Raw genomic sequence first — 25,373 nt, forward strand, 5'->3', positions numbered from 1 at the left:
ACATGTATACATCATGGCTCCACATATAAAAGAGTTGCCACGGGACATGAAAAATCCAACTGTGGGTCTTTGAAAAGATGGAAAAGGGCACAGGCAGATCAGCAACCAATTAAAAATCAGTGGAAACACATTCGCAGCAGTAATTAGGAGGTACAGAGTGATCCATGGTGTCACTAATCAGAGCTGCAGTGGTCATCCTCCTAAAATAACCCCACAGAGAGTGTATGACTTGTACAGTCCAGCTTTAAAAAACAGACAGAGAAGTGCCTCAGACTTGGCACAGTGGTTATCAGAGGAAATCAAAGTTTTTGAGACAGCTCAGACAGCGAGACGGACATTGCATAACATCATCCTCTATGGATGGTTTCCAAAAAAGAAAAAACAGAAAACTTTGCTTGGTCTTGGCACAAAAAATGCAAATTTAAAGTTTGGACATGGACAGAAGCCTTATGAATATTGGGAGCACATTCTTCGACCAGATAAGATAAAGTTATTCAGCTCAGATGGGGTCCTGCATGTTAGACCACCACAGTGAACGCACATTCCTGACAGTAAAACACAGAGGTGGCATTGTGATGATATGGAGCTACATGACTGCATATGTGGATGACATTTATAGACGGCACTATGATTGCCGGCGGATTTACTAAAATACTTGCTGAGAAGATGACTCCAAGTTTGCAGAATCTCTGCAGAAGAAAGAAATTCCACTATACCTATCCAAAACATGCTGCCAAAACCACACAGGAGTTTCTGAAGTAGGAAAAAATGAAACGATGACCTGGCTTAGTATTTCACCTGACTTTAATCCAATAGAACAACTTAGAAACGTATTTTAATCAGAAAGGTAGAGCAAAATAACCTCTTAAGCAAGGGACAGCTGGAAAAATAGTCTAGAAAAGTGTGCAAACCTGGTATCCTGATTGCCAAAGAGGATTGAATCTGTCATCAAAGATAAAGTTGGACAGATAAAGTATTAAGAAGTAAAAGATTTTAATCTCAGCAATGAAAGACGTACTGATGTTTGTTACACTGAGAGCCTTGTATTTTCATATAGTATAAACAATTAATACTGCAATACCTTTCTGTTCAGTTTAGAAGTGATACAATTAGTGGAAGGTGGGACAGTTTTAAATGATTTGACATGTAACTGACATTGCCGTTGTTTGCTGTAAATTTTAGAAGTTGATATATTGTATTGAATATTTGAAAATTACACAGAATTTCTGGGAGATTTCCTGCAGTTATATTCCAGTATATTGTTTAACTGTCACCTGGTGCTTGAAGCCATATTTCACCATATACTGATGCAAAACAGGAATAAATTAGCGCATGAAAATGACCAGAATCATAAATGAATGTGTACCCCTAAAGTTAAACCCATGCCCATGCCTGTTAAAGTACTGGAAAAGTCAAAGTAAAAGTAATTGGAGGTGGGACTTTAACTTTAAATATCAGTTCATTTATGGAAAAAAATAGAAATGCAGTTTTCAGAGTCAAACTGAAGTCACTGAGTCAACTAGCTGTTATTTTTATAGATGACACAGGCGGTTGAGCAGCCTCGGAATAGAATGAGCGGATGAATATGTGCCCACAGGTTCGGCTATTTTTACACAGGAGGTTTTTCAGCTAACTTCTGTGTAACGTAGTGCTCAATGAAAGCAGCGCTGATCTGAATTGTACTTGACTCGAGTACTGCGCCTTTAAAAACAAACTGTTCCCTGTTTTCGGTCCCAACCGGCGGACACGTACGGCACCGACGGTTCTCCCACGGTCTGCTCCGCGGGCACTACTTTTTAAAAATCTGTTAACCGTTGCGACATTAACGACAAACTTAGCAATTTTTAGCTACTTTAAAGTACTTTCGCTCCTCGTTCGGACGCGTGGAGGACAAAGTTTTGAATGAAGGTTTCCCGCTGGGACTGTACAGCAGGAGGAGGGGGCAGTTTGTGGGGTCGTCCGGGGGTATCAGCTCTGGGAATCTGCTCACATTTATAACCAGGCAGACGGCGGCTTCTTCGGGGCAGAGCGGAGCTGGACTGACGGACGGAGTTAGCCGGTGGAGGACGCGGAGTTTGAAACTTTTTGTTTTTCGCCGCAGAGGATTAAAAGGAGAAAAAAACGAGTAAGAAAAGTTGAATTCTGCTTCTTCTGGACCACCGTGTTCTGCTGCTGGACTGTAACGTTAAGTTAATTCACTCTGGAAGTGTTTTTACAGACAGTGTTTTAGCTAGCTCCCACATAACTACTCGTAACTTAACTGAAGCTAAACCCGCAAAATGGATAAATACGAGGATTTAGGACTTGAAGCGAGTAAGTTTATCGAGGATTTAAATATGTATGAAGCATCCAGAGATGGTTTATTTCGAACGAGGAGGGATGCGGGAAATAACCCGGACTTTGAGGAGACTAGAAGAGTTTTTGCGTCCAAAATGACTAAAATACACATGCAGAAACAGCAAGAGGAGATGGCAAAAAATAACCAGGCCATTAAAATGAATGGGGGTCACAACAGCACACATTACACTAAAGACAGACCGCCTATCAATAGTTACAGGCAGGCGGGTGAAGCGGCGGCGAAGCCCCCGATACTCTCTGGCCCAGTGCCGAGCATCGCGGCCGGGAGCCAGTACGCACAGTTTGACGGGCAGAAGCACCACACGGGTCTCCAGCCTGAACTCCCAGCTAGCAGGGCATACGGCTACGGAAACAATTACGATAATAAGGAGCGCTCCGAGCCACAGTCATACCAGCACAACACCCCTTCTCCGCCCAGCCCTGCGTCTCATTGCGCGCCCACACATGCTCGTCACCCGGTGAGCCAGCCGGCTGCTTGGGCCCCATCCAGCCAGAGTTCCCCATCTGGGTCAGGGAGCAGCGGTGCACCTCAGCAGCAGCCCCAGCGCCCACAACCACCCTCCACCGTCAACAGTCTTCCATCCCAGCAGAAACAGGCTGCCCCTTCTCCTGTTAACCTGAGTCCAGCCTCCTCTGCAGGGCCAGCCAGAGGATGGACAGCAGAACCCTCTGGCTCACCAAAACCGGACCTGATCCCGGCTTTGCCTCTGAGTGCCTTCACAGGAGGAGCCGACTTCCATGTGCAGCAGCCCTCCACCCTGCCTGCAGCCCATTACGTGGCACCTCCGCCTTCCAAACCCTCTGCCAGCCTTAATGGTCCTGTGGCATCTTCCTCTGTCCCACCTGCATCTTCAGAAACACCTCAGCCCAAAGCCCAGATGGCATCCATTGCCTTGAGCCCTGCCAGTGTCTCCAAAAGCATCAGCCAGGGTCAAGGTCAGAGCCAAATACCTGCCAGTGGTGAAGCTGAAGTGCCATCCTCCCCTAAGCCTGTCCAACTACCCTCTCAGTCTCTTCTCACGCAGCCCCCTGAACAGAGGCCTTCAGCAGCTGAAATAAAATTAGAAGCCCTCACTAAGCGGCTGGAAAAAGAGATGGATGCCCAACCAAAGGCTGACTACTTTGGTAAGAATTCCGATCAGTTAGACAACTGCTTTGAAGCCAGCTGAACGACAGAACCACCCACTGACAGTTCAGAACATAACTCCTCTTGGTTTTGATTTCATATTTACACATGCACCCACGGCCACCCTTTGTCATCTTTCTTCTGGGTTTCCCTCACACACAGACACACGTGTTTTGTGTGTTTCCTTTTGTGTGGCTTAAACAAGAGTGCATCACAGCTGTGGTAGATCTTTGATGGCATCCGTAGTCTTAACATAGTTGAACTTATTAAGCAGACACTGTAAGAGGCCTCTCTTATTTGCCTTTGCGGAATGCAGACAGAATATATTTCTAATTTGTTGTCTATTTTTAATCATTCATTGTCTTCCCACAACAAACCCTGTGGTGGTGAAAGGTGGCCACAGGCAAAAAAGTAGAATGTTGCCCTCTTATCGCCCCTTAGAGATTTAAAGGATTATGTGACTCTAATCCAACTGACTTTCTGTCAAATTCATCTCCTCACTGTCTGTTAGGTCTCCGTTCTGTTTGTGCTGAAAGAAAAAGTCTGGTGTTCACATACAGTCATGGCTCATAAATGGGAGACAAGCAAAGTTGTGTAGACTGACAACACAACACTATGCATGTTCATGGTTGTGCAAGGGACAGGGGAGTAAGAAGAATGGTAAACCTAACACATGAATTAATTGTGCCAGCTGGCTTAATATCAACAAGCTTCCTCCAGAATCAGAAACTCAACCTAGAATTGATTGAGGCAACATTTGTAACTCCGTTTATTAGTCAGAGCTGCATCACTTCCGTCAGTTCTGTGTGACATTAAGTTTGTGATTGTGTAAATGTGCCTCCCTATGTTGACTTTGTTTGACTGACTCTCACTATTTCCACATGATGTCATTACCACAGACCTGTGCTTGCACATTTCCCTTCACTCTTTTTGTGAGCATGTATGCTTGTGCATGTGATGAACACAGGCACTCACTGAAAGTGATAATAACACCACCTGTAGCTGCCAGTGTTGGAGTTTGGAAACATAGCAAACAACTGTGTCATATGTGCCAGAGGAGGTGGGCAGCGATGGAGAAGAATGTCCACCATCAGCACAATATTGTGGTTTCTATTCCTCATATCTGTGCTTGTAGAACTAGCTGCTCTATCTGGACTGTAGGAGCGCTATCAGGAAATTAGCGCAGCTCTGAAAACCAGATGTTTGGCTTTGAGATCAGCTGGCAGGCTGTTGTCACAGATGCATACACATGCTGTAAGCTATAGTGTTTGCTACAGAGAAAGCTGGTGCTCACGTGTTTCCCAGGTCTTCGAAGTCAAGGCCATTCATGAAGACAGAATGTCCCGCTTCAAGAAGGGAAGTAGCGTGAGATGAGTGATATCTTATTGCAAGCCACAAAGCACCCCAGTAGACTCACACATTAGCCCACCCTTGCCTCCTCACTGGAGGAATTTCCTGCTGGAATGTCATAGTTGCTATTCACAGCTTCTCTCAGCCCCCTGGTGCGCTTGTACTGGTGTGTAAGGGAAGATGCTGTGGCATACGTCACTGTCACGATGAAACTCATAAATAGCCTTGCAACACGGATGTTATGGATGTGTGGGAGAGCACAGTGTGCAGTCAGCAGAGGTGCAGATTTTAAAGTCGTACAGTATAAGTCTTCTATTCATACACACACATTCCCATTAGCCCACACATAGTTCCTATAAGGACTTTCCCACCAGACCGTGGCTCATCATCTGAGTCATGCCAGAAAGAAAAACTTGTGTAGGCTAGTTTCCTCCACTTTAGTGTCTTCATAAAAGTCCTTCATGAAAGACATAAAGAAAGATACACGTGATTTTCCAGACTTTTGAACAGTTTTACTGTGTTGTCATGTTTGTAGATGTCGTCTTTGCATATTCTGACATTTTTGAAAGATACATCTTTGTGTACAATAAGCCTGTTCTACCGCCAATGATAAAGTGGTATTTACCAGTGTTTATACGCAGGGCTGGGTTCGTCAAATTTCCTATTTTTACATTGTGCTGATTGGCATAACTGCATCTGTAGGTTCTGGGAAAACGAGTTCAATGCCAAATGGCTGCACCAGGGGAACACTGGGGAATGTCTGAAGGACGAGAGCGAGGAATTTTAGAAATGAGGTCTTAAGATACAAAGGGGAGGGGTGTCTAAGACGAGTTCAGGGGTACCCGCGGTGCAGCTAAATGGATGAGTAGACAAATGGAGAGATTTAGGGACAAGTTTGTGGATGTTTCTTTGTCCTTGGCTGCAAGAGCCTGAGAGGATGCGAGATTTATGGACAAGTTCATTCAAGAGGGGAGAAGTGGTGGGACATCCCAGAGCTCTGCCTGCTCTCTTGCTCTGACTTTCTCACACACACACGCACACGCACACGCACACACACACACACACACACACACACACACACACACACACACACATGCACACACACAATCAGTGGAGCGTTTAGTGTTGTGTTAAGATGGAGGATTAATTTATCCCATCTGGCCGTTGAGTGGAAAGCTCCGTCTTAACTCTTCCCAGGGCTTCTTGGCTCCTGCTCTGGCGGGTTTTTGGAGGCCGATTTCTTTATTTATTTATTTTTATGTGAATTTTATGTGAATGCCATATCCTCTCATGCTCACGTCTCCGTCTTTTTGTCTATAAATATATGGCCTGCGGGCATTGACACATTTTAATATGCTGTGTAAATCCTGGGTGTGGCGTCTGTCTGTGTTTGCTGGCATAAGTTGAAAAATATGCCACAAGTGACACAGCCTGCAGTATGTTTCCCTGAAGGAGAATGCAAGGCGTACATATTTTTGCTGCTTTTCAAGGTACATCATGTGGTGGATGTGTTCTCTTTGATTGCGTAGCGCTTTGAAATGATCCTTTGAAAAATGTGAATACCTTGGTCTAATTGGCAAAGTTGTAACACTGCAAGCACTACTGTCAGACGCTTCAAGCTATAATTGGCAGACTGTACAGCACACACCTCAACCTGAGTCACCTTGCACATCCCAAAGCCATGTCCCATAGAGATTACATAAAAAATAGTTAACAAATGAGCAAATCAATATAATTAGCTAAATGGAATGGATACACATGTGAATTTACTGTCCTAAAGTAACAAAAACTGTGGTAATACTTCCCTAAAATTAAATGATAAGCAGGTGAAATAAAGAAAATAAGTAAAACTTTGTTTCTACAGCACCTTGCAAAACTGGAGTTACAAGGTGCTTTATATAAAAGAGCAACAATAAAAGTTTGAAACAAGACAATAAAAGTTTAGTAAAGACAATAAAACAAACCGAAAGACATTATGAAGTGTAATACAAACGGCAATTTTTTACACTGATTTACTGACAGCTGTTCTGGCAATATAGGAGCTTGTACCAGGATGTTGGGACGAAAACATTAACGACATGATGCCCACTTTGTTTTAAGTCCGGACACTGGAACTTTTTATGCATATTGACTCTGATCTGAGGAAACTGAATTATGTAGCAATTGGGGAACAAGTGCAATTCAGCCATTTCTTCAGTAATGAGTTCCTTTGTTGAGTATTTGTAAACAGTCTTTGCTGTTGTGTTCTGAAACTGTAAACGGACAATTGCTGAATCATTGAAGTTGTAGCCCAGATGGGGGAAAATACGGATACAGATGAGCTGTTCTGCTATGTTTTTCTGCAGGATTGGTTTGACTTAAGAATTCTTTCTGATTTGTAGATAACAAGATTGGAGAAAAAAAAATCCTAAAGTGCTTTTAGAAGTTGAGATGTCGAACAAAAACAACTCCCAAGTTTCGAGCTTTGTGTTGATTATTAGTGATCTACGGTGGGGAGTGACACTGTTAGAAATATGATCAGGACCAACAACCAGGATGTCTTATCTGCTTCAGGAAATTAGAAGCCATCCAGTACTAATGAAAGCACTTTTATCCAGATTGTCTTAATTTTACTGCTAAACAAGACGTACTACTGGGAATCACTGGTGTAACAGCAGTAGGACATGGATAATTGGTCAACATATATCAAAAAGTGCTTGGTAAACAGTTGAGGTTGTGTGATAAATGGCTAGAATGGTTAGAAATTACTGTGAGTAGTTGATACAGTTCACATCAGTTAAATGATACCTACATTAGAGGATGATCTACGTATTTGTGCTACTTGCAAAGTGCAGGTTCTATCATCTGGTAGATGTTTGTAGAAGCGATAACACAAGCTGCTACAGTGTGAGACAAAAGTTTAGCTGTCTGTCGGTGGCATGCTGGCCAGCAAGCAGCCTTCTACTGAGAGTTTTGACAGCTGGGAAAGGTGAGAGAGGGGGATAGGAGGGGTGAGGTTGTTTTGCTTTACCCTCCCCCCCACACTCCAAGCCAGTCAGTCCCCCTGAATAATTACACTGTTTTGGAATATGGGACTGTAGCCAAAAGCAAATTTGTAGTGGCCCACCCGGCGAGGAGGCTACTACGGAAATATGGCATTTTTTTGGTCCTAAACAGGAAAAATAAAAGTGAGAATGGACCTTTATTGCATTTTTTCTTGTGCTGGATGAAAATCAAAGTTGGGAAAAAAGGAAAAGCAAAAAGTCCTTGGCTCATTGTCAGAAAGTCCTACAAAAGTTTAAAGCACTATACAGTTTGTGTACTAATTGTTCTCTGACCCAATTTGTTTGGAAAAAACATTGAGAAACGGTGATTTGAAGGACCCTCACTGATCCATTTCAGTAGTTTGAGGGCATGATTACTTTATTGTGTTTTCATGTAAACAAAATAGCTTACATAACAGCAACATTCTTTTGCTTTCTAATAATATCCCTCTATTATCTCTAAATCTTCTTTCCAGCCGTTGGGGCCCCTGATGATGTATCTTCTGTGGTGGCATTAGGCTTAGTTTAATTATATATAGCCCAATTGTATATTATATTACTGCAAGTCTGTGAGGAGAAACATTTGAAGGAGGTTATTAAATGTAACTGTGTGTTTTTGGAGGAGGCAGCCATGTGATGTGTGTTGGATACAGTGGAAACAGGAGTTTCTTTGTCAAAGGAGAAGCAGGGCTGGCCAGGGCTGGGCTGGGCTGGCCAGGGCTGGGCTGGGCCGGGCCGCTCTCTTCTGCTGAGCTGTATTTTTCAGTCTCCAGAGGGTTCTTTTGCTATAAAAATCTACACACACAAATAACCTCATGCCCATGCACATACATGGGCATGACACTGAAAGAGAAACTCGAGGTCTCGCTTTCATCCTCCATCAGTGGCGTCACCCTTTCTGTTTTCATGATTGTTTGGTCATATCATACCGTATCTGATTGATTTAGCAGCTAGCTGACTACCCATTAGGGTCAGCAGTGATGGGCAGTCCATATATCAGTTGTCATATCACTTCCTGTCATGCAGCACACAGGGAGAAATGGAGAATGGCAGGGGAGTAGGATGATAAAAGCTACTATTTTCATATCAGGTCTGGAAATTATTGCACCCTGAGCAGCTTCAGATAGAAAATAGTTATGTATTGATCACACAGAAACCTTGTGTTGCTCCAGAGCTGTTCAAAGTCAAAGGACAGATTATATAATTATCCTGGTATGCTGTCATGTGATAAGCTTTTTGCAGCGTCTTCTTCACCCAACCCACAGGAGAGAGAAACTGTTGCTTTCATGTGTTTTTTTTTCCAGTTTTTATTTTCTTTATTTTTTTTCTGCGCATTTGTTCAGATCTAGTTTGGCTTGGACGAGTGGGTGGATTAATATTAAGAACACTCCAGTGTCCTCATATCAAGCCACACTAACTGTGTGAGTTGTGAGAGCAGGAACACTTAGATTTTTATCAACTTCTATATTAACAGAACTCCCAGTCTCCGAGCCAAGTCAAATAAGCAAATAGGGATATATTTCCCCTTTCACTGACACAGCTTGCTAAACCAGCTTCCTGAACTTTTGTGAGGTTATTTATTTCCCTGCCTCCAACAGTGTAACCGGGTGTGTGGGTATTAAATTGAACTTGTTGTATTTGTATTTAAAATTAACTTCATGTGTGTCGATGTGGTGTGTTTCCATGTATTGTATTAAACTGTTTTCTAAGAGCGATGGATTACTTGCATGTGTGTTTTCATGTGAACTTTTGTGATTTGCTGACATGCTGTGTTACGTTCCAGGATCCTGTGTCAAGTGTAATAAGGCAGTGTATGGAGCCAGCCAGGCCTGCCAGGCTATGGGAAGCCTCTACCATGACAGCTGCTTCACCTGTAGTGCTTGTAGTAAGTGCACACACACACATGCACATATACACATGCAGACAGTGGGCCTTCATTATAAGACTTTTTCTCCCGTTTTTACATTTTCTCTCCTCCAGCGTAAAGCTTATGTCACCTACGGACTAATAGGCTGCCAACAACCCCTGTACTCTTGAATGAAAGTGGTACCTTCTTCAGTCATTCACTGCCCCAAGCAAAAACACACAATTATTTAGGGATTACTGTCCTGTACTGCTGGTGTTTGGTTTCTGGGTGTGCCAGTCACTCCTCTAGCCCACACAAAGACACACACAGCGGCACTTCATGCCTTCCTTTTTCACCCATCTGTCAATACAGTAAGTTTTAGGTCATTATTTAGAGTGGATCTGAGTTTTGTGCAGAACTTGAGACTGAAAATCACTGAATAATGATACCTCAAACACGCTTATGTAAGATGTTTATTTTGTTAGACTTGTAAGGAAGCAAGAGTGGCTTGTATCACTTTAAACTGTTTGGCTACAGGGCTCATTTATTTAAAAATACTTCTACATCCACTTCAAAGACAGTATTTATTATTCTTTCTGTTTTAATTACCTGAGGCAGATACAGTTTTAACTTTTATAACAGAATGAGTTTAAAGCTAGAGTGTGGGAGTTACATAAAAAATGAACATTTGTTACATCCAAACCCTTGCCAGATGAGTTCACAGAATGCTGATTAAACCTATTAGTGGCAGGTAAATCTCTCTGCATTTCACAATGTACTGGAGGTTTGATGTACTTTCTGTGGCAAAATTCCCACTTGTAGTGATGCCTTGAATGTTAAGTAGCAATAATATTGTTTGCCAGAGCTAAGCAGAGGAGCAACTGTAGTGATAGAATGGGAGTAGACTGATTAAATGATACATATTATTAAAAGCTTTATTTTGACAGATTATTGATGCTTATTGATATTATACATTGATCAAAATAGTCATTCAAAATCTGTGTAGAAAATCTGCGTAAAATTACAAAACCTATGCTTTTTCTGTTGTCACTAATTGTATATATTTTTTGGAATGTATTCATAGTATTAAATTTGAACTTAACAGTTTCAACAATTAAAAAAATGTAATATTTGTCATATTATTACTGTTATTATTATGATTGTTATTATTGATGCTTATTTATATTATACATTGATCAAAACAGTCAAAACGCGTGCTTTTTCTGGTAATTGTCACTAATTGTATATAGTTTTAGGAATATATTCATAGTATAAATTTGAATTTAACAGTTTCAACTATTAAAAAATTGAATATTTGTCATAGTATGATAAAGTTGCAAATGTATTTTTACAGTTTTAACAGATTTTTAATGTTATTTTACATTAGACGGGTACATTTACAGTCTTCTTTTAAAGTTTTATTAATATTTTTGTTTAGTTCAAAAATGCAGACAAAAATCTGTAAAATTAAAAAGAAGAATTCTGTAAAATTACACATTTTTTAGGTGTAGTGGTAAGACGGAGCCTGTGGCAGAAAACCCTAGGAAGCGTCCGAGAAATGTTTTTGATGCTGCAGATGAAAGATAAACTTGTGTTTAGAGGGAAGCTTACAGTCTAAATAAGAAAGAAATCAACAATGAGACATACATGATATGCATGTGTTGATGTTATTTTTGTAATTACTGTCAATGCCAGAAGGGAGAGACAAAAGTTCCACGCTGCAGCTTTAAATACGTGTGTTTAAACAGCTAACTTTTGCATGTCTAATATTAAAATTTTGTGCTTGAAAAATATAGGTCAAATTTCATCAAGGTTTAACTGTCTAAAAACTAACTTTCTGATTTATGGATCTGTCTTACGACTGTGATCTGCATAGCGTGTTTCAGTGGCACAGTCATTCAAGACTGCACTGATCAAGTTGTAGGGTTTACTTGGTCAGTTTATACAGTTTACCCGACCAATTAAGTGACGCCAGACATCAGTTGAGGTTCATGACCCGGCCCTGAACTGTCCGATGTATGACTGACCTGTAGCTTCATGCCTGGGCGGCTGTACACTTCCCTGCCTCTCTGCTCCAACCAATTAAATTCTCTGTCCCAATTATCAGATCGTGGGTATGTGGAGTATTTGTGGCACGGTGCTGACCCCTGCTAAGGCTCATTATTCTGCACCACCTTTGACCTTGCTGGTTGCATGCTCAAACATGTGATTAACATCTTTGTTTTCCTTTACCCTCCATCCTGTGCATGCCCAAGAGAGAAACATATTGTGGTTCAGAATGAAGCTGATGTCTGAAGTGGAGGGAGAGAGTTTACTCACCACATACCTCTCATAGCTTGCTCCATGTGAGGGCATTCGGGTTGTGTTCGCTTTGAGTGGCCCCAGGGAAAAGCATCTCATCTGGGGAGGAATGCAGGCACAGGGGGGCCCCCAGTAGGTTGGGGCTCCAGGAGGACAGTAGGTGCTGTTATGTCAGCTGGGCGCAAAGAGACGGGAGCGCAGTGTGGGACAGGGAGACCATTCAATGTGAGAACGCCACCCACCACATGCAGCCGGCATGCAGGGGCACACTGATCCAAGCGTCATACATATGCATGTATCCACACAGTATACTGCACAAGTGCTTTACAGTAAACACTGCTTCTCATTTGCCTGCAAAATCTGTGTCACGGCAACTGTTGCACTTGTTGAGTTACATAACAAGTCTTTATGACCACAAACTTCCTCTGTGGACCTCCAGTCCACCGCTCCCCCCAAGGTGACTGAGAGGCAGGAGAACATTCCTAATGGCTGGGAGAGCTCAGGCTTCATGTCTGGCATTCGGCTCTAGGTTAATCAGTTACTGTTTACTGACATTTAAAGGTACAACTCAGGTCTAGTTGGAGATTAGGCCTGATTGAGATAACTGAGATCATCTGTGAGAGCATAAAATGAAAGCAGTTCCCTTTATTGAAATATGAAATGTTCTCATATTTTTCATCTATATTTAGATGGTAAATGAAATGCAAGTAGGAATGACTTATTACCATGTGTCATGCGGTTGAGTGCATTGGTTTTTTGTTGGTTGCCGTGGGTTTTTAGTGTAAATTTATTCCACTAAGATAGCCACACAGCAGCAGTGCAAGCAGGAACATTGATGCACAGATTCTGCTTTCCTGATACGAGCCCCTCATCCCAGTCAGTCCGCAGGCTTTGGAGAGTACAAGAAGCGATCTGATTGGTGTTGAATCCGCTGGTATGTTAACATCTGGTGGGTAGATTTTCAAGGCCTTGACCAAATATCCCAGGTGCTGTTCATAGTCAGACAAATGCATTCAGACTACCAGGAAGAATTTCTGAAAATGCAGGAGACCTTTTCGTTGTCGGTTAAACACGTTGGAAATTACTTTAGATTAGACAGAATATCAGAGTAAACAATCTACAAATTTGAATTTGGTATAAAAAAGGTCTTTTGCTGAGATGTCTCACTTGAGTAATTTACTCACAGGAAAGAACATAGGCTCGATTAGGCAGTCACGGCAGGGTCATTGTGAGTTGCTTATTTTCTGAATGGGATTACATGAGGGAATTCATAGAATGGTTTAATTAGAAAATGGACTTGTGTTTGGTTCTGTCCCTTAGGTATTTTACATTTTTATGAGAGTGCAATAGTCATAGTTCTTTCTGGTGCTTTTCAACCCGTCAGTCCTGACTCCTGACTTTAATTAAGCTCTTATCTTTCCACAAAGCTCGCAGCCTTCCCTCTCTAACTTACTGGAAAAAAAACAAGAATGTGAAGTAGAGGAATAGCCCACTTTCATCCCCTTCATCCGTCCCCCTCTTCCTTCAGGGACGTGAGACTGGCTATCAGTAATTACCCAAGGCCAGTTCCACACCTTGGCCTGATCAGAATGATTTGTCTCTTAAGGTGGCTCTGTGTGAACCTTAGCCAGACCTTGGTTGCTGCATGACTGTTATTATTTTATTAAAGTGAGATAATGCAGTTGTAAATAACTGGTTCTGACAGTTTTATGTGCATTTGATTGAAAAAGTGGAATCACAGGGTTTTCTTATCTTTTGCTCTTCTTCTACATATAATTCATGCTCGCTGCTGTAAAACAGCTGAGTTTCTTGCTTTCTTTGACCCTGCAATTATGACTTCCAATTAACTAGTGATTTACATATAGAGACTTTTAGTAGAGAAAAGACAGTACTGCCTGTCATGCTAAGCGCTTCTTTTGCCTTAACAGACTAAATCAGGCAATTTCCTCACTTTGCAGGTTGATTGCATTGATCTATGGGTAGAGTAATCTCTATGTAGGGGATGTTATATATGATCTCTGTCTTGCTCTGTAACACTATAAGAAGTGATCTGGATACAAATAATCAAGTAAACAGAGCATGAGATAGCGCCTGGGAGATAAAGAGGGCGGCTGTTCACTAAGGTTGACCCCTCCTCTCCCCTGCTGTCCCCTCCCTCACCTCCCCACTTAGAAAATGTGAGGAATGTTCCCTCTTCCTGTGGGACCTGGGCAAGAATAGTTATGAGAAGTGAGTAAAAAAGGTTTGGTGTGTGTGTTGCTATAAGAGGCCAGATCCAGACAGAGAGGAAGCAAACCCAGCATGAGGACAGACACTAGGAAAGAGCAAAGAAGAAGAATAGCAGGTCGCTGTAGGCCTTGGCCTGTTGTTGCTATGAAATCCAATAGAGATGGGCGTTTAATCTGTTGCACCTGTCTAGCAATTGGGTTTAATCAGCATTTCCCCCACGTGTTTGATCCAGATGTGTTCGCTGTCCTATTGCAGGCTGCTCTGTGTCCCAGGAATATTATATTAAGTCACCAGCGCACCATAGATCTGCTCATTTGATTTATCTGCTTGGGATTCAGCAGGATATAATGAATATTGCAAGAGGGCCCATTACCTTCGAATGGCTGTAATTAATCACTACAGTCTTCATGCATTAGTGCTGGAACTATTTTCTGAGATCAAGCTCATGGCTCATGCAAGATTTTCCACTCTGACGTTTCAACATTCTGTCACTGACTTACCTTTTCGAGTCTGCTTTAATCTGCTATCTCTCATATTTAATCATATTTCAGTAATACAAAAAGTCTTGTTTTTTTCTCTCTGACAAAGAGGTTTTGAGACCCTCAGGTGTGAAAAGTGAAATGATAAAAATAGACTTTTCTGTGTGTCTGTTGTGCAGGTCGAAGGCTGAGAGGGAAGGCTTTCTACTATGTCGGAGGGAAGGTTTTCTGTGAAGAGGATTTCCTGGTGAGTGGTCAATATTCAATCAATATTAAGTATGCCACAACTGAGGTATGTGGCCCTGTCACCTCTGTCGGGAAAATGCATTAGGTTGAGTATACACATACAGTTAGGTCGAGATATATATTTGGACACTGACACAAGTTTTGTTTTTTTTACCTGCTTAATGAAAAATATTCCAATTATACTTATATAATGGACTTGGACATAAAGTGCAGACTCTCAGCTTTCATTTGAGAGGATCCACATTTAAATTGGATGAAGTTTAGGAGTTTCAGCTCCCAAACATGTGCCACCCTGTTTTAAAAGGGACCAAAAGTAACTGGACAGTTGACTCAAAGGCCATTTCATGGGCAGGTGTGGGCAATTCCTTTGTTATGTCAGTACCAATTAAACAAATAAAAGGCCTGGAGTTGATCTGAGGTGTGGTGCTTGTATTTGGAAGATTTTGCTGTGAAGACAACATGCAGTCAAAGGAGCTCTCCTTGCAGGTGAAACAAGCCATCCTTAAGCCGTGAAAACAGAAAAAAGTGATCCGCAAAATTGCTCCAATATTAGGAGTGGCAAAATCTACAGTTTGGTACATCCTGAGAAAGAAAGAAAGCACTGGTGAACTCGGCAACGCAAAAAGACCTGGACGTCCACGGAAGACAACAGTGGTGGATGATGACAGAATTATTTCCATGGTGAAGAGAAACCCCTTCACAACAGCCAGCCAAGGTACAAACACTCTCCAGGAGGTTGGCGTGTCATTGTCCAAGTCTACCATAAAGAGAAGACTGCATTAGAGTAAATACAGAGGGTTCACTGCACGGTGCAAGCCACTCATAGGCCTCAAGAATAGAAAGGCTAGATTGGACTTGCTAAAAACATCTTTTAAAAAAAGCCATCACAGTTCTGGAAGAACATTCTTTGGACAGATGAAACCAAGATCAACCTCTACCAGAATGATGGCAAGAAAAAAGTATGGAGAAAGCCTGGAACAGCTCATGATCCAAAGCATACCACAACATCTGTAAAACATGGCGGAGGCAGTGTGATGGTTCAGGCATGCATGGCTGCCAGTGGCACTGCGTTACTGGTGTTTATTGATGATGTGACACAGGACAGAACCAGCTGGATGAATTCTGAAGTGTTCAGAGACATACTGTTGGCTCAAATCCAGCCAAATTGATTGGGCGACATTTCATAATACAGATGGACAATGACCCAAAACATATAGCCAAAGCAACCCAGGACTTTATTAAAGCAAAGAAGTGGAATATTCTTGAATGGCCAAGTCAGTCACCTTATCTCAACCCAGTTGAGCATGCATTTCAACCGTTAAAGACTAAACTTCAGAAAAACAGGCCCACAAACAAACAGCAACTGAAAACTGCTGTAGTAAAGGCCTGACAGAGCATTAAGAAGAAGAAACCCAGCTTCTGGTGACGTCCATGAGTTCAGTACTTCAGGCAGTTATTGCCAGCAAAGAGTTTTCAACTGAGTATTAGAAATGAGCATTTTATTTTCAGTTGTTTAATTTGTCTAATTACTTTTGAGCCCCTGAAATAAAGGGATTGTGTTCCTCACATTTTTATGCAATCTGTCTGTTCAACTCACTGAATTATAGCTGAAAGTCTGCAATTCAACCGCATCTGAATTGTTTAATTTAAAATTCATTGTGGTACTGTACAGAACCAAAATTAGAAAAACTTTGTCTCTGTCCAAATATTTATGGACCTAACTGTACCTAACAGCAGCTTTTTTTGTACTTGTTACATTCATCCAGCCAATGTCTGAAATCAGACTTCTCTGTATTTGAGATTAACAAGGGGTTAACACTTTTCCTTAAAACTGCCATTGGTGGGATATTACTTACACCAGCCTATAAGCAGGATATAGGCTGTCAACCTTCAACTTAAATACAAAGACTTTGACCTTGTGACCCAGTTTCTCATATCTAATTCAGTCAATTCATGTCGGTTTCCTCCTTTTGGTGGGGCTAGAATGAGATCAGGAACTGGAGAAACTGCTTTGCTCTGGTTTATAGGGTGTAGGGCAAAAATGGAAAGCTTTCAGTATCCATAATCATGCAAGGATTTATATTAAACGCAATTGAAACCCTCAGGTAAAATATGAAATTAATTTCCAGCTTTCATTTTACAGCCAGTGTTCATGTTGTGTTGTCAGTGGAAAAGTAGTTCCTCCAGCTCATTCTTGCATTCACACTTTCTCAGTAGCTCTGTGCTTGTTTACCCCAGGAGCCCAGTCTGTATAAAACCTCATCTAATTGCCCTTCCACCAAAAGCTCTTAGCTGCTCAATTAAAATCAAAATTTATACTGAATTAAATTTGCTCTGGCTCTGCTCCCTGCATGTACTGTTAATTATGTGAGCTCCTCTGCCAGGCCTGGTGGTGTGGCCTCTCCTCGCTGACATTGCTCATACATAACAACAAATAATATGGATTCATATACTGTATCAGGCAGCTTCCCATTGTTAAGCCTTGTCCTAGACTAAAAGGAAAAACTCAATGACAATCTCCATTGAAAAAACTTTTTAGTATGGGACTAGGCTTAATCCATGTCTGAGAAGCTGAATGTATATTTAACCCTGTGAACCCCAAGAAGTCTATGGGCTTTTATTTACTCCTGTCACATTTTCACTCAGTGTAGACTCATTTTTCACTGTATTAAAAAAGTCCTTCACCTCTATAGAAGCAACACAGCCATGGCTAGAAGTAGTAAGAACTAACTTTTTTGCAGAGTCATAATGCCATCATAAGCAAAAAGAAAAAGCGACAGATTAAGTTCTTAGATTTTTTTAATTATGCAAAATTATTTTAAAAATCAAATGAACTTGTACAACATTTTTCCAAGTTCCCAGAAGTGTTATCACTATTGGGAAAATTTGGCTCTAAATACTGTAGGTAATTTGCTTCTTAAGTTTTTAATTTGTCACCTATCTGCTCTGCGTAAACACAGCCTGCAGTTCAGCTGAGAAGTCCCTGAATTTTGGTCATGTGAATGCTGATCACAGTTCAGTCCAGAAATTTTAGTTCTTTACAAAATCTGGTGCAAACGGTTTGGCACATTGTTAAATAAGACGTGCAGAATAAAGGGTCATAACAGAAAGATTTTAATGAAACATTGGAATTTTCAGCTTAGAGTTCATTATGTTTTCTGACAGAATAGCACATCATAAATGAGTAGTTCAAGGACTGCCACAAAGTTGAAAATCTTATGATTCTCTCTGGTGTTACAGTTTCTGGTTCCAATAAATGGTGTAACTTTGGTGGATGTTTTAAAGATAGCATGCCTTTCAAAACCGCCCTTGGGTTTTGGGATTTATGTAGTTAAACCCGAGTTTCAGGAACCACACCATATGGTCTTGAAATAACTCTAAAAAATGTGTTTACTGTCTTTTATGGCAAATGACACACCTAAAGAACAAACTGTTGTTGTTACCGTCAGTAGAGATGCTATCCTTAGAAAGGGGACTGTGAAGTGTTTTTGAGCAGTTTCAGTTCAGCTGCATATGCTCAACCGCACATTAAATGTTGAATTGTGTATTAGAGACTTTGTGGAGTTGCCGAGTGCTCAAATAATGAAAGTCAGAGATTTCAGTCATCCATTAAAGAACCAGATTCCAATGACATCATTGTCATCTTGTCTCTGTTGTAGTATTCTGGTTTCCAGCAGTCTGCTGACAAGTGCAACGCATGTGGACATCTGATTATGGACATGGTAAGTGTCTCCTGTTTGCTCTTCCATCATTTGCTGTGTTTGCATGTGTGAGTCGGAGCCAGGTGATCTCAGCAGAAACTTAGTTACTTCACCCTAAATGAGCTTTCTGTGTGCACATCTGGATAAAGACTCAGGAGGAAGTGTTGGCTCCACGTCGTGCTCTCTCCCACACACACAAAAACAGACTCGTGGGTAAAAACAAAAAAAAGGCAGACGCACATGATGTCACTGCAAGTCAGGAAGCGAAGGATTTCTCTTCTCATGAGTCTACATATGTTCTCCATCCCGCAGACAAATTGAAAGCGATGTCTCGGTTTTTTATTGTGCCTCCTCATATCCTCACCTCTATAGATCCTGCAGGCCCTGGGGAAGTCGTACCACCCCGGCTGCTTCCGCTGTGTCATCTGTAACGAGAGCCTTGATGGAGTACCCTTCACTGTGGACACTGAAAATAAGATCTATTGTGTCAAGGACTACCACAGGTGAGCGTCACTTGTTACACAGTCATTTAAAGGAACACAAATGCATGACCTGGATTTATCTTTGGTCAATTAGTTACGTGTGACATTGGAAAGAATCGTCTGGGCTTCATATTCCAAGTTAAAGCACAGCACAGCCTCTTAACTTTCCCCTGCTACTGCTGGATCAGGTTGAGAAGGCCTGCAGGGGTGGACTGAGTTTCTCTCTGCCACGTGTGGCAGACACATGAGAAGTTTAGTCTGGCATGAAAGGAAACGAAGGGGGAGGGAGCAAAGATCACGGTCCAGTCAGAGGTGTGAAGACTGGCATGCAGCCATGATTCCTGCTGTCCAAATTTGACAGTAACACTGTGTTAAGATAACTAAAGGTTCTCTGTCATCTCTGTTAAAAATCAAGGTTTTGCGAGGAAAATTGATTTTGTGCCTGTAAATAATTAGAACTGTCAACAGTAGCACCTGTAGAACCTCAGCAGCAGCTCTGCAGCCGTTCTTCACTCTGCTGGGACAACATGTACAGCACAGCAGAGCACGTGGATCATCTGTGGCTGGCAGCCCCCACATGTTCTCTACGCTGATTAAATCAGACAAACCTTATTGTGTATACAGTATGTGTTTGACTTTAAGCCACAGTCATGCCCATCCACACTGAGAGGAGCCTTTGTTTTTCCTCAGACATCCAGGTGCCAGCCATGTGTGTGGAAATAATGAATTCACTTTGCTTTGTATTTTTCTGCTCGTTTCTGGATTTGGGGAACCACTTGTGTGAGGGAAAGCCAGCACATCTGCAAACCTGGCACCTCCTGAGCTGAATCAGGATCCAAGAATCTAGTCAGAGAGAAATATGAGAGGCTCATAGCTTAAAAGAGGGAAGCCTCATGTGAACTGTAACCTCTACAGTCTTTGGATAAAGTGAATTTGAATTCAGCTAATTTCTGAACTGCATTCAGTGTGGTTAACTTAATTCAATGAAGTTCAAACAAGCCTATGAAAATGTTTTTCTTTCATTCCACTTTTCCAGGGTCTTGGCACCTAAATGTGCAGCCTGTAACCAACCCATCCTGCCTTCAGAGGTAAGATAGTATCAGCCTGCATTTCAACCTCTATATTTGGGAAATAATGAAATATTATTCTAGACAAGATCCTCATATCAGTGGTCTGTGGTTTATAGTTTGTATGTCTGAATGAATTTAGATGATTTGATCTTTATTTTCAGAAAATATTTGCACTGTTGTTATTTAATGTTGAGGCATAGTGTTTTATTCAAAGAAAACAAGTAAGTTTTAGCATGTTTAATATTTCCTTTCGCTCTCAGCCTCCAATGCTGGCTTTAAGTTGGGAAGCCAAATTTGCAAGATGGTGCCTGTTATTAGCCCAAAGGCCTGACTTTCAATGGCAACAGTCAATTTAATTTAATATTACGTTAACAGTTACAGGAATGTCAGATTAAATTACCGTTTTGTGTTGTAAACAGCCCACAGTCATCAGGCACCAGGATACTAGTATTCATTGTGTATACGGCGAAATGAACGCCCAGGTTTCTCTGTGTTCCATGTAAATGCCGTGTCAGTTTTCAGTTTGACACGGTTTATAGCAAATCCAACCTCTAATATTTTGTTTTTTCAGCTGACAAATGACTGTGATCATTTGAAATATTAGGTGACCTACGAGTATAAACCTAAAGTAACTCAGTGGCTACTGTGACTAAGGCATAGATTGTGTTGTAGTCAAGCAAAAGCCAAGTTTCCTAATTTTCTAACAGATGTACACTACTGCTCAAAAGTTTGGGGTCACTTAGAAAAGCATTTTTTTTTCAATGAAGATAGCACTAAATGAATCAGAAATCCTGTCTAGACATTGTTAATGTGGTAAATGACTATTGTAGCTGGAAACAGCTGATTTTTAATGGAATATCTACATAGGAGTACAGAGGAACATTTCCAGCAACCATCACTCCTGTGTTCTAATGCTACATTGTGTTAGCTGATGGTGTTGAAAGGCTAACTGATGATTAGAAAACTCTTGTGCAGTTATGTTAGCACATGAATAAAAGTGTGTTTTCATGGAAAACATGGAATTGCCTGGGTGACCCTAAACTTTTGAATGGTAGTATATGTAATATGTAACTGATATTTTTACCCAGATTCAAGAACCATACTTAGTGTTGAGGACATAAGGGCTCAGATATAGAATAGCTTTAGACAGTGTACCACGTATGTAATTTCAAGCAATCTATAGGGCAGGTTGTTATGAGGTCAAAATAGATCATATTTGCAGGAAAAAATCACATAATTCCATCAAAAAGCTATTGCTGAGGCTACTAACGAGTGGACGGTATGAAAACACTCATCGATGCGCATCACATCTACAGCTGACACACCGTGTCAATCAAACAATATCACATGAAGCACCAGTGATGACAATATCCAACATCACTGCCCTTAAATATGACAAAATAGAAACACATGAAGGCGTAACAGTTACAACATTAGCTAAGCTACAGATCAGAAAGCAACCATACTTTTAGATGCTAAGTTAAACTGACATGATGTTTTGACACTGCATACGTTTTTAGCTTTAGAGAAGCTGAGTTCGCAAGAGTTCACAAGTCAAGTGCAGCCAGTAGTGACTCATTCTAAGCATAAGGTTTAAATATCAGTATGTTAGAACATTGTTTACTTTTCCAGCGTTTTGGCCCCAAACCATAGCTGAGAGCTGGTTTCCTTCACATGCTGGTCCAGCTGAGTCTTTTGTTCCATCCATAGTTCAGGAGTTCTACTGTGTGGACAATGAGCATTTGCTTCCTCTATATTTATACTGCATTGCATGTTTTATTTTGTTTGTTGTGTAAAAAATAATAATTAAAAAATCATCATCACATCAACATCATTTAGTTTGTTCCTGTCACATTGCCTAAAATGTGTAACCAAGTTAGAGTAGATGAACAGAAATAAATTATTTTTAAATAAAGTTATTGAAATCATCTGATGAAAATTCCTGTATTTTTATATCAGAATGTACATAACCAAAATATTGCAATGTCATTTTTTTCCACTATCATGCAGCCCTATTCCACATTCACCACATATAACCTTAACTGCTCATGTTAACTCACTTATGACCGAAACAGAATTTAACTGCTCAAATAGCAGATAGTTCGTATAGCCATATTTCCCCCGAGACAGCAGGTCAAAACAATGTCAGGCCTAATATCTCTGAGCTGTTGTTTGAGGTGGGGAACAGTAGTGAGAAATATGATTCACACACAGGCAGCACATGCTGTCCAAGATTACAGTTGACTATGAGCTCTGTTCTTTCAACAGCAAATTCAGAAAACATAACGCTACACTGATAGTTTAGCAACAGGGGTTTACAGTCAAAGAGATGAGGAGAGGTTGTTAGCAGAGGAGTCATGTAAAGCACAGACAATTCAGCTCTTCACTTCAACCACCGTCCTCACGCTTTTTATCGATCTTTTGTCAGACTGTGAGGTTGAGCAGAATACGACCAGCCAAGTGTCTTGTGGTGAGATTGGCTTCATTTGTCTGTGTGAATTTTCTTCCAGGGGTCTGATGAAACCATTCGAGTTGTATCGATGGACAAAGATTACCATGTGGAATGCTATCACTGCGAGGTGGGTAAAAACAAAGTCCTTACAGGCTTATAAACATGCGTCTGTTAAAACGTGTTTAGTGGCTCTGAGCCAGGGAACCTCTGAATAACTCATTAGGAAAAAATTCTAATGAGAAGATCCCCGATCTTAATTACAGTCTTGGTAATTATGCAGTGCTGAGTGGAGCAGGTACGCGACACCTCATCATCATTATCTCATCATATTGCACAAGTGCCTCTTCTCTTCCTTTTTTTTTTTTTTTGGCAAAGTCTGATTGACAGCTGCTTGTTCTTTCACTTCATCTGAATAAAATCAGTGAGCTGTGAGAAACGGTGCCGTGTCCTCTTTTAGGGTTTTTTGTTCGCTTTTCAAGTTGTTCAAAGAGGAGCATCTCCACCTTAGAGTTCTGTCTTCGTAAAAGCATTGATTTCAAGAAACTGCAGGCCACGCAGCACATAAAGGAGTCCTTTATCGACTACAGCAATTATTCCCGTCACATTTTCCAGGGGTCAGAAATGAGGTCAATGCAGAGCCAGACCAATTATCCTCCGTTCAGCGGCTGCGTGTGTCATCTTTGTTCCTGCTTTGTGTTGTTCAGGACTGTAAGATGGAGCTGAACGACGAGGAGGGTCACCGCTGCTACCCTCTGAACGGACACCTCCTCTGCCACTCCTGCCACCTGAAGCACATCCAGCCCAGCTGCTCCGCTTCTGTCACTGCTGCTACCGCCTCCTACTAACAGGTGGATGGAGACACCTGGTGGATGTGAGGGGGAACTGTAGGAGTGGATGTTAACAATTCTTGTTGTAGAGGATTGATCGACTGAATGCATCACATCCTGATGTGTGTATTCTAACAGGGGTGTTAATGAAGTCTCCTTTATGCAGAACATAACAGGGGTTTGACCCAGTAATGAAGTATTGCAATACACCAAAGCCCTACTTTGAATGCAATGAAGCGTCACATTTGCAGAAGTGACGCCATGTTGTTGTTATTTTTCTGTAAATACCAGTTGCGTCAGCTGTGTAGATATCTTTCTGTCAGCTCGTTTCAGATACTGTGTGCCTTCAGTGAACCTACAAGTTAGGTTCTAATCAGGATAATTTACACAAATGATGTGAAAGCAAGTGTGGAATGTGACATAAATCACAGGTACCTAATGTTGCAGACAGAGAGGAAGGATAATCACAAAGGACTGGAAGGAACACAACAGCTTCTACAGTAATACCAGCTGATGTGTGTTTATATTTAACAGAGATACTAAGTGTTTTTATTACTTTTAAAAAGTCACAGAATAACAACTCCTTCTACTTTTTCTCATTTTAATCAGTTGCCGCTGTGTAGGAGTAGTTTTATTCTCAAACAGGTTACCAGACATACCTATATCTGGAGCTGCACACAGAGCCAGCGTCGTCATGTTCTATATGCAAACAGTACGCAATTAATCCCATCAAATAATAAACTCTGAACACCTCAAATCAATGTCAAACAGTGTTGTTATTATCAAGGTTGCTGAGTCTCTGTGTGTTTACCAGTTCACAGTCATATCAAACACTTTTATTACTTTCCCCTTTGTTTAGTTTGAGCAGGAATGCTGCTTTTGGCTGCACTGTTCTCTGGTAAACAAAAAGTCGGTATTTGTCACATGCAGTCTGTTCTAAGCACTTACAGGTAGATGTGCGAGTTTTCTATGCACCAATGAAGACTTTGCTATTAGGCATGTAGATCTATGTATGTTCTTACCTTTGCATTGTATATTTTAAAAGAATATATATATATATATATATATATATATATATATATATATATATATATATATATATATATATATATATATATATATATATATATATATATATATATATATATATATATATATGTAGGCCTTTATTCATTTCCATTTGTTTCATTTTAACTTTGGTGCAAACCCCCTGAGAAGATTTGCAGTGTGAAGAGGGTTTTTGGCCGCCTGCCTTTGCCATCCAGATGTTTTTTTTGCCTTGTTTTGAGTTTACTAACTTAACGCTTAAGTTGCTCATCATTGAGGTCCTTATTTCATAGAAAACTGTAGGTTAAGATGAAGAGCAAACATATACGTATGTATGTGCTGTGTGATTGTTGCAAAGAAAATACTTAATAAATGCATCGCAGTAGGCCAACTTCTGACTCAAATTTGGGTCTTTATTTAAAAATCCAGGATTTAATTGCAGAACCATTATATTCTATTATATATATTATAATGCATTACACACAGCCAAAAAATTGTTTATACATTGGCTAAATTCTGTATTTTATGTGATTTTTTAACCAGTGTTCCTACATTCTCTTTTTTTATTGTATGTAAGAGATGTCATTGATGAATATAACTTTTGACATTTTTATTTAGACTGTAGTAAAAGTACAAACAAAAACAGAAATGGTTACAAAGCATCTGTACCATTTTACAGTATATTTTGTGACTTGTTTATGTGATTTCCAGTCAAAAGAAACATTTTGTTACAGAGATTTTTTTAAACAAAAAAAAAAAATCCAAAGTTTGGCATAGATATAAGCAATTTTTGTCTATCTACATAATGTATAATAATATATATAATATGCTAGAGT

General features: G+C 40.7%; 1 protein-coding gene across 1 annotated transcript; it reads left to right on the forward strand.

Moving 5' to 3' along the window:
* The first annotated feature begins 1,597 nt into the window (after positions 1-1,597).
* On the forward strand, positions 1,598-24,247 carry limd1a (LIM domains containing 1a). Its single transcript, XM_023278394.3, has 8 exons — positions 1,598-3,483; positions 9,641-9,742; positions 14,892-14,959; positions 18,618-18,680; positions 19,032-19,162; positions 20,178-20,229; positions 22,722-22,790; positions 23,368-24,247. The coding sequence occupies exons 1-8, from the start codon at positions 2,280-2,282 to the stop codon at positions 23,506-23,508; spliced, it is 1,830 nt and encodes a 609-aa protein (XP_023134162.2). The 5' UTR covers positions 1,598-2,279; the 3' UTR covers positions 23,509-24,247.
* The last annotated feature ends 1,126 nt before the right edge of the window (positions 24,248-25,373 follow it).

Source organism: Amphiprion ocellaris, chromosome 9, assembly GCF_022539595.1.
Source record: "Amphiprion ocellaris isolate individual 3 ecotype Okinawa chromosome 9, ASM2253959v1, whole genome shotgun sequence".
In the NCBI taxonomy this organism is placed as follows: Eukaryota; Metazoa; Chordata; class Actinopteri; family Pomacentridae; genus Amphiprion; species Amphiprion ocellaris.